At 45.7% G+C, this 16634-nt stretch overlaps 1 protein-coding gene across 1 annotated transcript in view; it reads left to right on the plus strand.

The window, feature by feature from the left end:
- Positions 1-16536, plus strand: part of WLS (Wnt ligand secretion mediator) — a 124135-nt gene extending 107599 nt beyond the window's left edge. The window contains exon 12 of the mRNA XM_015240172.3: positions 16259-16536. Coding sequence (XP_015095658.1) covers positions 16259-16377 — 119 coding nt within the window. The 3' untranslated portion in view covers positions 16378-16536. The remainder of the gene's footprint in view (positions 1-16258) is intronic.
- Positions 16537-16634: the final 98 nt, after the last annotated feature.

Raw genomic sequence — 16634 nt, forward strand, 5'->3', positions numbered from 1 at the left:
TTGAGTACCCTGTTATGGGCCAGGTGTGTACTAAGTACTTGGGATGGACCAGTAAGCAATGTCCCTTTCACCAAGGTGTATGTTGACCTGGTAGGGGTGGTGGTGAGGGGGCAATAGATTACAAACACGGCACGGTGCTAAAGGCTATGGAAGAAAGCGTTTCTCTTGCACACATGTAAGCTTATGGTGGTCTCCAGAAACGTGCCCCCAGCAGAATGGGGACCTGTGGCTTCGCAGCATCACTGATACTCTGCAGGTTTGACCTTTGCCACTTTAAGATGCCAAAAAAAAAAGTTGCATTTTACATTTATTTTATGACCAGGGAGATTGAACATATTCTATATTCCTGTGAGTTTACATTTTAAGTTGTCAGTTCAGATGATTCATCCATTTTCCTCTGACATTCTGGTTTAGGATATTCATCATTTGTCTCTCATACTCGTAGCCACGCTTTCCCCAATTGATTGCTTGCGATTAATTTTGTTATTGATGTTTCTAGGGGGCATGGAGCTCTTTAATTTTTATTTAATCAGATCTAAATCTTTTCCTTTCTAGTTTGTACCTTTGCTATAAGGCTTAAGGAAATGTCCCTAATCTAATAGAATAGGTCCACCATTTTTTTTCCAATTTCTAAATTTTCTTTATAAGTTTCCTTTTTTAATTCATCAATTCATGTGAAATTTGTTTTTCAGTAGGAATCTCAAGTAAATGCTTTTTTCCAGATTAGCTTTTTTGGGATAATGGTTGGGAAAGACAGAATCTTAAGCAAACTGGGGAGGCTGTGGCAGTGGGCCACCCATGAGCTGAGACTGGGGCAGCCCTGAGCTGACTGTGGGATGTGGTCCAGTGCCAGCCACACCAGAAGTAAGACGCCGAGCCTCTGTGCTCCGCTCCCCAGGGGCTACCCAGGTCCTCTCCTTTGACTTTGCTGATGTGATCTGTCATCTGGGGAAGACAGACTCTCACTGGGTCATGGAGGAAATGTGAGAGCTGTCAGCAGGGGCCAAGTTTGCTGAGCAGCAAGTAGGTTTCTGACTATCCCCTGCACTTGGACGTCCCAGGGGGATGCTGTGGGGAGCAGTCATCTCTGTCCATAGCCCAGGGGAGCAGCAACTGGGGCCAGGAGCTGATGACCACATTGATTGGATCAACAAATGGGGACCACTTGACCTCTGTGGGTACAAGGGAAAGTGAGTGATGACCTGATGGAGTGGACAGAGCAGAATGCCCTGGCTAGTGCTCTTTCTAACTTTTCAACTAATTACTGTACGTCCTTGGCCAAGTTACAGTACCTCTCTGGGCCTAGTTTTATCAAATCGGATGTCCTTTTATACCACATTTAGCAGCATTTATTGGTCGGGAAGAATACTGTTTAAGGATATGCACTCTAGACTTCATGGTTTGGAGTACAAGGTGCAGCTGTACAGATACAGTTTGGGAACATGTACAGTATATTAGTTTGATGCAGAGGAGTGAGTGTGTGTGTGAGAGAGAGAGAATTAGAGAAGGGGGAGGAAGGAGAGAAAGAAGAGAGGGAGAGAGGAAAGGAGGAAGGAAATTGAAAGTAAGTTGAGAAAAAAAATCAGACCAAGGTTTATTGTGAGTTGGAATTTCTGCCAGTCATCCTATCCTGTGCAAAGGTAAGTGGAAGGGGTGAGAGCCACTCCTACAGGTGCAGTAGCAACCTCTCAACACACCAGCTGGCTCAGGAGGGGACAGCACGTTAGCTGTCAAAATTAACATTTAAAACCACCCTTGCCCAGAATTACTGTCAGTCATAGCTATCTGCTGCCCTCTGCTGGTCAAAATAAATAATGCCTGTATGACAAAAGACAAGTTTTAACTGATTGTAATATTAATATTCATTTACCCAGAGAATATTTATGGAGTACCTATTAAGTACCAGGAACTGTTCTTAAGCAGACCAGTAACCAAAACATACAAATGTTCCTATCTTCATGCGACTTAATTCAATAACAACAGCTTACTACTATTAATGGAGTCCCTACTATGTTTATGTGCCAGGTAGCATTTTTAATTGCTTAATATTTATCAATTCATCTTTATGATGTCACAAGTCAGTCCAAAGAGCTAGGTATAATTATTACCCTCATTTTAAAAAATGAAGAAACTGGTGCACAGAGAGGTTAAACGATTTCCTTGAGGTCACACAGCTGGGAAGTAACTGAGCATGGTTTAACTCAGTTTGGCTCCAGAGCCCACTCTTAACCACTCCGTACATGCCTTCACTGGCATTTCTAGCAGTTACACATCTCTTCCTGCCCCGAGTTTTCTAGACATTGGCATTATTTGTTGGAAAGGCAAACACCAACTCTGCTGGTTTGGCTCACCTCTCAGGGATCGCAGCCTCTGTGTCCTTTACCCCATGCAGTCATGGGAAGGCTAGTACATGGCAAGTGCGTGCTCACAGTAGGGCCTTGCCAAGTGTGGTCCCTGTCCTGCTGCCTCCCCGACACTGACCCGCAGATGGGAGGGTCAAGGAAGCCACCGGAGGGGTGGACTCTCTGACCCGCTGCTTCAGGCTTCTGTCCTGAGGCCCTTGTGAGTCCTGCTTTTCCAGTTCAGCACTAAGGGCAGGAGGCAACCTGGAAGTTAGTGATGAAACTGAAAGTTCTTCCCAGCTTGGCCTCCAGCTTTGGGTGTACAGGAACGGCGTACAGCGAGAGGGCTTCAGGTCAGCTCCCAGGGAGAGCTGGCATCCACTGACCTGGGAGGTGGGGAGCCTGCCAGTCTCCAGGGGGCACTGCACTAAAATGCCAGCGGCTGCTGCCAGGAGGGAAAGGGCAGAGGCCAGTGAGGCCCAGCATGAGTGAGGGAGTCCTGGGATTGAAAAGCCCTGGATTTCTGCTTGTTAATTTTTTCTATTGTGTGTGCCCAACCTCATGTAAAATGTCAGCTTTATAAAAACACATTTTTTAAATTTTACTTCTTAAAAATGCCTTCAGAAATCTGTTGTTTTCAAAAGGCAAATTTTCAAAGTATTCTGTGTTTGTATACCCCAGAATCCCCTCTTGTAACCAGTGTCTAAGTAACAATATTAATTATAGCCACCCTTTAGGAAGCGCTGATTGGTGCCAGCACCTCACAGCAGCCCCGTGGCAGAGGTCCTCTATCCACGCCACTTACAGATGAGCAACCTGAAGCTCAGAGAGGTTAAGTCATTTGTCCTGAGTTACACAGCCAGCTCCCAAGCTGTGCCCGGGTGACTCCATCACCACCACACAATGCCATGCCCCAAAGTGAGGAGAACGTCACAAACTGCGTGACCGACCTCTGGGCCCCGGGACTACTTCTAAGTGTTGTCCCAAGAAGCAAAGACAGTTTGTCCCTGGTTTTGTCTAAACACACAGCAGGGGTTTTATCCTCACCCCTGGGGGTCTGACATGTGATTTGGAAGCAGCAGATCTGCGTGTCCCTGAGAAAGGGGTGATTGGCCAGGTCTCTCATGATGCGAGCTGCCAGTCTGGAGCAGACAGAAGCCCAAGGGAGCCCCGGGAAGGACCTCGTGAGAAACGGTCAGTGAGTTGAAGCGGGAAGTGCCAGGGACTGCCACCCACACCAGGTGAGACGCTCAGCAGCTTTGTGTGGGGGCGGGAGGGGCATCGTGACTCTGAACACTAAGCAGAAGGGACGAGGGCCCGGGGAAGAGGTTTGCCAGAGGACACGCAGCAGCTGGGGGCTGGGGCGGGGGAGCTCAGGCCTTACCAAAGCAAGCTTCGTCCCAGCTGCCGCCCCGCCCGGGCCCCGCTTCCCGGACGGCCCCAGGAGCGCCGGCTCCGCCCGGGGCCTGGCAGAAATGCAGGGTCAGGAAAACCAGGCCCGCTCCCAGCGCCAGGCCACCACGACACCTGCCCACGGAGGGCTGCCTCACACCTGAAGTGGCACCCCTAAAGTGGGGACGGGAGAGACATTCTCCCCAAGGAGATTCAACTTTCTTGGTTTCCACTCTGCCAGTCGGAATGAGACCATAGCGTGATAACTGGAAGTTCAGCTGAGGCGCGAATTGGAATCGTGGCCACTGCCCGGCTGGGGCTCTGGACAAGGCTCTCAGCTCTTGGGGGCTGGCTGGAGGGGATGGTGGGGGCCCGGGGACCACGTCATCATCTGGCAGGTTTGGTCTCCACCAACCACCTGTCACCTAGATCTCAGAAGTTGCATTCAGCATAAAAGGGATTGAAGCGAGAAGCTAGTCTGTGCCTTGGTTTCCTCATGTGTCAAATGGTTCACACTACTTATCTCACTGCATTGTTTTAAGGGAACGTGGGTCGGGGTAGGCTCGGCGTGTCAGAAACTCCTGAACGTTAGCTGTTACCATCATCTTCGTAGATTCTTGACCCCTGTGGGGTACACTTAGCCCAAGACCTTCCCCAGTTCCCTAAGTGACAAATAGAGGATGCTCATGTGGCTTCTGGGTTTCCCCGAATGACCCGTTCCATCTAGAATGCAGTGTTACCTGTGTGCGTCCTCACGCTGCATGTTAACAGCAACTTAAATTATCTCAAAGCCTCATCTCTCATGCGGTGGCCAGTATTCACAGAGACTCAGTGTTTTTATTACCCCATGAGCTTTGTGGAGACCAGCCCAGCCACGTGACCAGCAGTCCCTGGGTCCCTGCACCCCGACCCAGCAGGTCCTCCGAGCTGAGACCTTTGCGCAGAGTCCCAGCCGAGCAGTGGGCATCATTCAAGTTTGTGCCTCAGCAAAGCTGCCAGTTATCATGCTCTGGGCTCTTTCCATCCAGGACTACTGAAACCAAGTGAGCTGAATCTGTGACTGCCAGGGGGCCAATATGGTTTTTCCCAAGATGTGTTTCAAAGGACACTAGTTCCAATGAATGTTTACAGGTGCTAAGTTGGGCTGTCAAGGAAGTTTGAGGAGCGCTGGCATTTTAAACAAGTTTCTTTTCTGAGGACACCTGTCTTTCATGTGCCGGCTCCTGAGTCTGCAAGAGAGAAACGGGCAGGCTCCTTCTTAAGCTTATTTGACCATCAGCTCTCTCTTGTTTGCGAGACAGCTTGTGGGATGTGGCATTTTAGAGCAGTGCTTTCCAAATCTTCACTGACACAGGGTTCTCTCCGGAGCTTAGTAAGGTGCAGTTTCTGGTTCAGAAGGTCTTGGGAGAAGCCTGAGATTCTGCATTTCTGTCATGCTCCCAGCTCGTGCTGATGCTGCTGGTCCATGGACCGCACTTGGAACAGAGGGGTTTGAAAGATACGTGCTGGCCCCCTACCCCAGGGGCTCCTGTGACCTCCCTGTCACAGTAGCCTGAACACCTGCTCAAGTGCTGAGGTTGTGTGAAAAGTGGACTGAAGCTCATGGGAGCAGGGAGGTCTGTCTGGTTTTTTCCCAGCTGTGTGTCCAGAGCCTAGGACTGTGCCCAGATCGGGGCCGAGGGGCCCAGTCAGACCTGTGGAATGATGGTGTTACTAGAGAAATTCAGCAAAAATGCCCTTTTCAAGGCATGCTCTGAAACATTGGCTCTGCTGAGTTGTGGTGGACTTGAGTTTATAAGTGGCCTGAGATTGATGCAAACTCACTAGAGATTCTGAAGACCATCTAAAGCATCTCTTTCTTAAACTCATAGAACTTAAACTCACAGATCTGATAGCATGTAGGTGAGGCTTCCTCCACCCCCGGAAGGCACAGCTGCTTCTCCTGCTACAGAAGCTCCAGCCCCTGTGGTCTCCCAGCTCTCACGGAGGGAGAGTGCTTCCTGCCCCAGCACTCAGGGCTCAGGTGGACCAGGATCTCCAGAATGAAGCACTTTCTGTGAGATGGGACCATCGTATCCCAGGCCAAGTTCATGGGCAACTGATTAAACCAGGTTCACAGATTTGGCCTCAATCTTGTCCTGATGTTTTCATTACCAACCCAGGCAGGGAGCTAGATTCCTTGTTCTTCAGTGGTTTGTTTGTTTGTTTTGATCCAAGAGAATAGGAAAAGCTATTTGTTACCATGGTAACTGCTCAGTGAGATTCTTATTTATTTATTTTTATTGAAGTATAGTCTGACTTACAATATTATATTAGTTTCAGGTGTACAACAGAGTGATTCAATATTTTTATGGATTATACTCCATTTTCCATTATTATAAAATATTGGCTATGTTCCCCGTGCTGTACAATACATCTTTGTATCTTATTTTATACATAATAGTTTGTGCCTCTTAATCCTCTACCCCTACGTTGCCCCTCCTTCCATCCCTCTTCCCGCTGGTAACCACTAGTTTTTTCTCTATATTTGTGAGTCTGTTGCTGTTTAATCATAATTTGTTCATGTGTTTTATTTTTTAGATTCCACATATAAGTGAAATCATACAGTATTTGTCTTTCTCGGTTTGACTTAGTTCACTAAGCAAGGTTCTTAAGCCGGAGAGTGTGGGGACCAGGTCCCTTCAATAGGTTCCTGCCTCCAAGAAACTTATGATCTTCTTGGGGATCTTCTAGGCTCTCAGTACATGAGCTGTGTAGACAGTGACCAGTGGGAAGTAGAGTGGGCACTTTTCAGTGATTTCTGAGCTGGAACAATCCAAGAGGACTTCCCAGAGAAGCGAAAATGAGCTGAGTCTTCAAGTAGTTGGATAACAGGGCAGGATAAAGGAAGAGTGTGAGAGTGTGAAGATGAAATTTCATAAGCATTATTTGGGAGGCAGTAACTAGGCTAGCCTGCCTATAAGAAAGTCTGATGTGTAGTGGATAGGAAAGCAAATTGGGGGGCGAGGGAGGGCATGGCTCAGTGGTAGAGTGTGCATACACAAAGTCCTGAGTTCAATCCCCAGTACCTAGTCCCTCCATTAAAAAAACAGATAAATAAACAAATAAACCTAGTTATCCACCCCCCCCCAAATTTAAGGAAATAAAAAGAAAAGCAAGTTGGAAGCAGAGTATAGAAAGCCTTGAATTTCAGGCCATGGGGCTGGACACCTGGACCCATCTATTTTGAACTAGAGTCCAGTTCAGGCAGCCACAAGGCAGTCACTGAAAGGCAAGTTCCTCCTGAGTGAAGCCAAAGGTGGGTTACCAGATTGATAGGGAACAAGAGGTTTGGGCTACTAGGTACAGTTGTACAGCTTGTGCACTGCACAAGAGCACCTGTCCAAGGGAGCAGGTGAGCAGTAAAACCTGGTTCTCACTCATCAAGCTGTGTGCACCCTGGTATGGGGCCACCTTCTCCTAGAGGGTCCCTCCATCCACTACTCACAGAGTCACCCACATGGGCTGGCGGTGGTCTGATCCTCTCAAGCCACAGCCACGGGGTGTTCACCTGGCGAGGCATTTTCTCAAAGCAGTCAGTCGTGTCCATTCCCGAGGTGTCCCAGGGAGGGCGCTGCTCAGCTTTGCACAGGCCAACAGAGCCCTGAATGCAGAGCTGTTCTGAGAATGCGGCTAGAACTGGAGCAAGTGGTCCACTTCAACCAAATTCACCCAGACCTCACTGTGAGGGTGACTCGGCCCCCAAGCAGGAAAGGAGTGAGGACAGAGCATCTGCAGCCCTCAAGATGCTGAAGTTAGGACAGCAGCACTCTTCTGTCCTGAAGGGACTGGGAGGAGACTTGCTTGCTTCACAAAGTCCCGCAGTCTCCAGGCCGGCAGGAGAGAACATCACACGTGCATACAATACGAAGAAACGCAGAGGGCTCCCAGGATGGGAGAGCCAGTGTCTCACCAGGGGCACCACTGGCATTTTGGTTCCCCAGTCACTGTGACAACCAGAAACTTTCTCCTGCAAGTTTCAAAGGCCCCAGTAGGAGGGTTGAAACACCCTGAGTGAGAACTGAGTCCCTCTCTTAATAGAAGAGAAAACCAGGTGCCATAACATGTCCAGGGTCACAGGCTAGGCAGAGGCACAGCAGGAACCAGCTCCCAGCTTCTCCACTCACATGAGTGGTCCTTTCCTTCCAGCCTTAATCACCCTTTAGCACTCCACATTGAGACCACAAAATGTCGTGGAGCCAAGAGATGGGAATTCATGCCTGGTCCCCCCATGCTCATGACCGCTGAACAAAAAGATAAAGAGAAGGACAGTGAGTTCCTGGCTTTGGTCTCTAACCCCTCTGTCTGGTCTCTCAGGGCTGGGGCACCTGCGCACAGCGGGAGTGGGCTGTCGGCCAGCACTGACTTCCAGGGTCCCCCAGGACCCCCTCCTGTGCCTGCCCCCTGCACTGGGCTGGACCCTCATCCCACACACGACCTGCTCAGGCTGAACTGTGACTCGCCTCTGGGTTCACCTCCCTGACAATTACTGGGTGAACCTTGGCCTCTCCTTGCCGGTGGCTGTGTCTCAGCGAGTAAAGTTAAATCACTCTTAGAGGAGGATTGAGGGGAGCTGGTGGGAGGCAGTGTCGTTGCCCCCTCAGCAGCCTTTGGCTGAAGCTGGAAGTCGTGACTTCAGCCCTTACCTTAGATTAAATGATTTCATGTTTGTCATTTGTGTTTCCTTGTCTATAAAATGCTTATTTGTATCCCATCCCCATTTTTTATTGAGTTGTCCTAATTGATTTGCAGAATTTAAAAAAATACAGTCTGGAGATCATGTCCTTGTCAGTGATATCTCTTACAATTGTCTTGGTATTTTCACTTTCTTTACAGGATCTTTTGATAATATGGTTGTTTTGTCAGTGTTTCCTTTTTTTGGTTGGTATTTTTGTGTGTCCCTTTTAAGAAATCCTTTTGATAAATCCCAGGGTTATCAAGATATTTGAAATTTCTTCTCAAAATTTTAAAGCTTTGCTTTCCATATTTAAAATTTTGATCCATAGGAAATTAATTTTTGTATCTGAGAATTAAGCTCATCTTTCAAGTTTTCCTGTACGCATGACCAGTGACCTCAGCCCCATTTTTTTGAATGACCCACCCGTGATCTACAGCGTTACTGTCTTCATCTATAATATATATAGACCTATTTCCCTAATCTGTTCCATTGACCAATTTGATTATCCTGACCTCAAAACCATACTGTTTTAATTACTTTAGGTTTTTAGTTAAGTCTTACAATCCAGAAAAGCAAGTTCTTTCATCTTTTTGCCTTCAGAATGTCTTGGCGCTTCTTAAATACTTGCTCTTCCATATAATCAGATAATCATATGCTGATAAAATCATCTGAGTCTTTGCAGAAAGATTTTGGTCTTCTCTTTCACTTTATTTAATAATCATAAAATCATAAGCCTATTTAGGTGGGAGGAATAGCTCAGTGGTAGACCATGTGCTTAGCATGCATGAGGTTGTGGGTTCAATCCCCAGTACCTCCACTAAAAAAAAAAAGGGATTGAGGCTGGTATAAGGCTATTTTGAGTTTCCATTTCTTCTTCAGTTACTTTCATAATTAATATATTTTTAGGAATTTTTTCATTTCTTCTAATGTAAAGGCATGAAGTAGTTTAGAGTATTCTATTACCACTTTTTAAAAAGTTTGCCCATCTATAGGTATGTCCCTTTGTTTATATACATTTATACCTTCTCTCTTTTCTTCTCAGTCTCACCAGAGATTAATCCATTTTTAATTGTCTTTTCAAAGCCCTTTGGGTTTGGCAGTTTCTCTCTTTTGGATCTTTGTTCCCTATTATACGAATGTATGCTCTTTGCTGTATTATCTCCTTCCTTCTGCTTTCCTTGTATTTGTTTTACCATTCCAACTGGGTTGATTTCAGTTTTTCTCATCACCAATTCAGGGTTTGACTTTCTAAATTCTTATGAGTCTGGTATCACTTGTTCATCTGCCTTTCCTTTTCCAAATTTGTTGTTATAGTTTTTTTCTCATATTCTTCCCATCCTTGTGGGCATGTATCATTTTTTTTTAAATAATGAGTTTTGGCTAATTATTAGAGAAATGCAAATCAAAACTACAATAAGGTATCACGTTGCACCAGTCAGAATGATCATGATTAAAAAGTCTACAAATAATAAATGCTCAGGAGGGTGTGGAGAAAAAGGAACCCTCCTACACTGTTGGTAGGAATATAAATTGGAGCAGCCACTATGGAGAACAGTATGGAGGTACTTAAAAAACTAAAAATAGACTTAACATATGATCCAGCAATTCCACTCCTGGGCATGTTTCCAGGGAAAGCTATAATTTGAAAAGACACATGCATCCCAATGTTCATTAGCATTATTTACAATAGTCAAGACATGGAAGCAACCTCAGTGTCCACTGATAGATGACTGGATAAAGAAGATGTGGCATACACACACACACACACACACACACACACACACACACACACACACACACAGAGGAATATTACTCAGCCATAAAAAATGAAATAATGCCATTTGCAGCAACATGGATGGAACTAGAGATTATCTTGTCATACTAAGTGGAGTAAGTCAGACAGAAAAACATATATGATATCATTTATATGTGGAATCTAAAAAAGAAGATACAAATCTTAAAATAATGGGTTTTGGGAAGGGAGTAAAAATTAGATGTATGTGCTCAATTTGCTATCTTTACCTGGAAGCTCTAATCATTATTTATTCATCTTTCTCATTTATCATCTTCTGATTCTCCCTAGGATGTATTCTGTTTAATTTCTCCAACTCTATCTTCCACTTCAGTAATTCTCTCATCCCCTGTTTATTTGATAATTGATAATATTTGATATTTCTCTCATCCCCCAGATTTTATTTGATAATAATATTTTTCATTTATGAAAATTATATTTAACTTTTTCAAACCTACCATTTCACTTTTGATGGTCTCGCCAGTGCATTCTATGTCTGTGACTTCATATTTCACTTCTTTAAGGATTTCATACATAGTTATTTCACATTTATATATGACTATCTAATATTTAAAGTCCTTGAAGATCTAAATCTGGTGTGCTTTGTTTCTTCTGCCTCTGGCTCAGAGTGATTTGCTTTCTTATGTTTTTGGTTAAACTTGATTAAGAGCTTATATTTTGTTCATCTTAATCTGTGAAAATCCTAGAAACCCAAATTGAGGAAGCTTCTTGCCAGAGCAGAATTGCATTTGTGTTTGCTGAGAGCCAGAAGGCGTTATCTACTTATGAAAACTTTAGCCCCTCTACTAGAATTTCAGATTTAATCTCTTCATCTTGTTACTTAGCTTTGATCGTGTTTTAATAGCAGCATTTGCCAGCAGGGCAGCTCTGCTTTTCTCTTGTACTTGTCACTGTGTGTTCAGATCTTTGGGAGAGGGTGAGTGTGGATGTGGGAGAGTCACACATCACTTCTTGCAAGCCTGGGAATAAAATAAAAGGTGTGTCTTATCAGGTTGTATTCCCTTTATAGCAGTGGGGCTCCGTGGTACCCAGTTCTCCTTGGTGCCGGAAGTGCTTGCTAACACCTCACTGTTGAATTCTACTAGCAGGGAATTTTGGTCTAGATGGTCAGAACTGAAATTATCTGGCCTTCACAGTCATCTCTACTTCCCAGCCAGTATTTGAATAACTGTAGGCAATATAATTTCTTTCCTTTATATTTCTTTAGCCTTTCTCTGAATCCACAGCATCTTTGGTGTGTGGATTTTTCCTACAATAAAAAAATCTTTTCAATTTTTGTCTAGCTCTTTGCTTTCTGGTTGACCTCTCCAGAGAATAAATCTATAAGCCTACACTGTTCAATATAGTAGCCACTAGCTCCATGTGGCTATTTAAATTTAATCAAATTAAATGAAATTAAAACTTCAGTTCTCAGTGAAAAATCTCAAAAGAGGAAGGTGTTCCAAGGGACTCAGTTCAGCATATTGTATTTCTTTGAGGCCAGCTAGCTACTCTTTGGTGTACTGCTCACCTCATTCTGATCAACTGCAGTAGAAGAGCGAGTTGAGGGTGGATTTTGTGTAGACTGTAGAACACCAAGGGCAGGGTGGGAGGGGTGGGGACACTGCCTTAGAGGGAGGAGGGAGACAGTGGTGGAGTAATACTCTAATATTCTCCATGACCTCATTTGGTCGTCAAGATAATCCTGGGACGTAGAAGCATTATTATCCCTGTTTAAGACCCCTTTAAAAGATGAAGAAACTGAGAATCTGAGAAGTGAAGTGAGTTAACCAGAGACGCACAGCTATGAAGTGGAAAAGCACACATACACACAATTACATAAGGATCCTTTTCCCTCTTCCCTGCTGCCTGTCTTTGGGCATTCCTCTGCCTTCCAGTGTCCAGTACTGATGGGGTTCCCATAGGTGCCGCCTTGGAGCCAAGGCCTGTCTTCCCATCGCTGCTTCCTAACTCAGACCTATTCCAGCTCCTTACCCTAAGGCTGAGGTTACCCACACCCTCCGCGTTCTAGTAAGTATGTCCTTTCTGTACTTCCCAGTTTTACATGGTAGGTAGTTTCCTAGTTATTCTAAAGCAGAATTCAGAGAGAAAACTAGGATCCTTTTTTTTTTTCTGTCTGGGATGTGGGCTTCCTGGAGAGCCCAGGGCCCCTTTGACAGTGATGTCTGCCATCCTTTCATAGTTTGAAATTTGCAAAGTTGTCACTCATGACCATGTATTTCTTCCTGGATTCTTTCTCTCCAATGAGGCAAACCTTTGGTATGGCTTTGTGGCACATAAAACTAGACTTTCCATAAGAGTGACTGAACTGAATGAGAATAGAATGAATGTGTCCATCTTTATAGACCTGGGAACCCTTTGTTAAAACAAGTAGGCAGCACAAAAACAAGCAATACTAAACAATGTGAAAGCGCCATGCAAAATATAAATGCTCAGGCTGGACGTCTCTTTCCAAAACCCTAAACCATTACCTCTCACACGGGTAAAAATGATCAGATAAACTAATTATGATGCTTAAATAGATCAAAGAAAGAGCAGGACTCTTCAGCTCTTGCCTTCCCTTCAACTTTTCTGTCAAGGAATTGGAAGAGAGAATAGATATTGATAAAAGGCAGATTAGACATTTAATTTCATTAAACATACTGGTCTGGATGAATTAGAGCTGAGGAGAATGGGACTGTGCAGATGAGATCAATTATCCATGGACAGTGACCTCCGGGGACCTTAAAGACCAGGAGAGGTGCCAAAGAGTCAGGAGACAGGAGGCTGCAATCCCTGGGATCCTGAATTTTAACATCCTGAAGGTGACCTCATAGACTTGACAACAAAAGCAGACAAGGAGCTAGAAGGAGCCCAGGACATCTACGGTCCCAGTGGAGCTGGGATGGGGGCCACGTGATGTTGCACCAACAAAGGAGAAGCAGCCTGGGGTTCTCACTGATTGCAGACTCCAGCATGAGTCACCAGGGGGCTGCAGCTGCCACGAGCTAATGTGACGTTCAGCCGCATTCACGGAACGATGTAGTTTCCAAAAGAGTGCACAATGACCCCACTGGACTGAGCGACATCTGAAGCACTGAGTCATCCTTTATCGATTCTGATATTGTAGAGGGAAGAATTTCATCTGACACATGCTGGGCAACAGGGTCTGTGCTTTGATTTTGGTTTTTTTTTTCTCACGAGGTAAACATCGCCCGGCCCTGAGAGACAGAGGCTGTTCTCTTTGTTCTTAATCGAGCGCTGCAGCCAGGAACATTCTGTTTGTTCCCCACTGCTGCTCCCCTCCATCTGAAGGCAGGAGTCCCCAGCCGTATGGACAGTCCTGGGCCCCAGAGCCAGGTCGGCTTGTTGGTATGAGCATCCATGACCAAGGGAGGATGCGTCTCAGTTTACAAACAAGCCTCTGGGAACTTAGCCAGTCGACTGCATCAAGCAGGGAAAGGCCACCCACACTGCACCCCATTTTTTGACTCAATGTAAGGCAGATTTCCTAACCATCAGGACTCTTTAAAAACAAAATTGGCTGCCATGGGATGGAGTGAGCGCCTTGTCATTGGAAATGTGCAAGACCAGAGTGTGGGTGACCCTCTGAATACAGATGCAGATCAAGAACGGGCTTGGCAGAGACAATCCCGGGCCCGCTTCCAAATCGAACACTACGATCCTACATTTAAACCACCCTGTTTTTTTCTGATGATAAAACTTTTCAACTAGCTTGATTCTGCTCATTTTTAGTTAGCAGCCCCCTACAAACGACAATGCTGGGATTCTGACTCCATTTTAGAATAAAAAGTCTTTACAGGAGTTCTTTCATCTCTCTCCATCACTGCTGGTGCTGCCCCCGCCTCCTCTGCTGCGACCACTTGAATTAGTGAGAAGAGAGGGCCTGCCCTCTTTGGCTTTCCAGCTCTCTGGGTCACTAGAAGGACACCATAATGTTCCCTCAGGCCTTCTCTCTAATCCCTGTAGCTTTTTTGACAAAGCGGTGGTAAAAAACACTTTACAAGGAGTGCGAACAGATCACCATGGGAGCCAACCTGTCATCATTGTCTCCTCCTCACCTGCTTCCCAGCCAGCTCAGTCCAAATGCGCTTGAAGCAAGAGCGTGAATTACTCTAATTTAGGGCAATTACGGGATTTACAAATTAAACATATTCCCAGTGGTTTCCCTAGCAACCATCTCTGAATCACACGATGAGCTAAAACTATTGTTCTTTAATAGAGTCTGCTATTAAGACAAGTCCAGCTATATAATTCACAGCCAGTACCCACCCTGGTGTGGCAGAGAGAGCACTGGTCAAGGGGGCAGGAGTCCCAGATGCAGGTTCCAGTGCATGGGGTCAGAACCAGGGCGGGAACACATCTGAGCCCCTGGTGATCGTGCCCCAGTGAAGCAATGAGGTCTGAGCAGGGCCAGGAGAAGGAAGACTCAGGTGCTTCCTGAAAATAACAGGCACAGAAAAATTTGAGGCAAGGGGTCTACTTGGATGATGCCAAGACACAATGAGGTTTAAATTCTTGCCAAAACCTTTACCCTCTACCACTCCATCCCACCTCCTACCCAAAGTTAGAGATTTATTTAAAGGAAATCCACCTTGAATTTGCATATTCCTTGAGTGTCTGAGTTTATGGACCACTCACACCTGACTTGTTTCATTCTTTGCTCTCTGTACTTAGGGAGAAACAGGAGTTTGGAGAGTAAGAGTCAGAGGGGACTTTGGAACCTGCAGGCACACTAGGTGCAGAGATCGTGGGCCCATTCCCAGGCCAGCTCCAGCCACGGAGTCCCAGAAAGAGCAGCAGACAGGAGCCAGGAACCTGGGTCCTCCACAAACTTAGCTGTGTGAGTCTGGCCACTAGATTCCCCGTCTGGCTGCAGTTCCCAGCACGGTAGCACGAGCAGGTTGGAACTGACGAATGTGGAGTTTCCCCTGAGCATCCAAGCTGGGCAGTTCAATCCCTTGTCATTCAGTAAGAGGAACTGCTAGAAAAAGCTGTGTTTTCTCTGAGCGAGAGTTTTTGCTTGTTTGTTTGGCAAATGCTCACATAACATGAACACCTAGCTACCGTGTGCTGCTTTAAGCGCGTGATGAACATCAGCTTGTCAAATCCCCCCAGCAGACCGCGTGCTAGGTGTTCTAGGTATTGTTACGATTATTATCTTGCTTATAGGCAAGGGGACCAAAGTGCATGGCACTTTACTCAAGGGCCCAAAGCTACAAACGGTGGAGCCACGTTAAAGCTAAGCAGAGTCTATGTTCTCCAGAGTCTTATGTTCTTACCTTGTTTTTACTTCCTAGGCAATGGAATTGTGTAGTCGATCGAGGGTCCCTCTTTAAATGGACAAGCCAGGTTACCGCTCACATTTAGCAGATGCACAAGCCCTGGGACTGTGAGTTTTAGGCGCTAGGTTCACCCCAGCTTCATTCTGCCTGCCTGTTTTCCTCTCACACTTCACCCCACAGATCCCTCCCCCCGCCTTGTTTATAAGGATATCTGTTTTCCACTTACCAAAACATCCTCTGGGGAAGATAGTAAGAAATTTAAAAAATAATAAAAGATAAATATGAAGACGATAGAGTGATGCAGGTTCAGGATCCCTCTAAGGGGCTTGCTGTATCCTCCAGTGTCTGCAGGGTGCTTTCACAGACTGGGGGAGAGAGCCAGGAAGACGACGAGCCAGGCACAGATTCTCAGCAAGGATGGCAGTGCTTCCTGGCGGGGGGAATGGTAAGGGGGGTTGCGGAAAATCTGTTGGGTGTAGGGTGATTGATTATTGCCGTGTTTAGGGGTGTGACTGGGATTTACTCTGCAAGAAACAAATCCACTAAAGCGCTACACTGAGGGAGACAGCCCCACACAAACTGCAAACACCCCGTTGGAAGTATATGTGGGTAAAAATCTCTATGGTTACCAGAGCCTAGCACCTAACTCCATTTTACATACATTTAAGAGGATATTTTACATGATTTTGACATATACTGAATTTTCCAGGAATGCAACTCCTGCGTAAATCGAGAGAAGACTACATTTGGTTTGTTTCAGAACTTTACCAAGAATTGTTCACCACTTCGAAATGTTCCATCGTCAACATCAGCGCTTCTGGCATTTGAGTCAACAATACAACACACCTGTATCCGTCTGCGTTTGTAGCTGTCAGTCAAACCGACTCTACCTATATATACACACACACAAATGTGCTCATTTAGCCTTTATCTCAAAAAGTTCAATATAAAGAAGACGTGTTGACAATAAACATCATCTGAGTGTTGTCTTACTTCTCTTACATCCACCCGGACTCGTTACAGCGAGGAGCAGGCACCTGCCAGCTTCATCATGTCTCTGGTCTAGTCATGCCAGAACATCTCCA

This window comes from Vicugna pacos, chromosome 13 (genome assembly GCF_048564905.1).
Source record: "Vicugna pacos chromosome 13, VicPac4, whole genome shotgun sequence".
NCBI classification, from domain to species: domain Eukaryota; kingdom Metazoa; phylum Chordata; class Mammalia; order Artiodactyla; family Camelidae; genus Vicugna; species Vicugna pacos.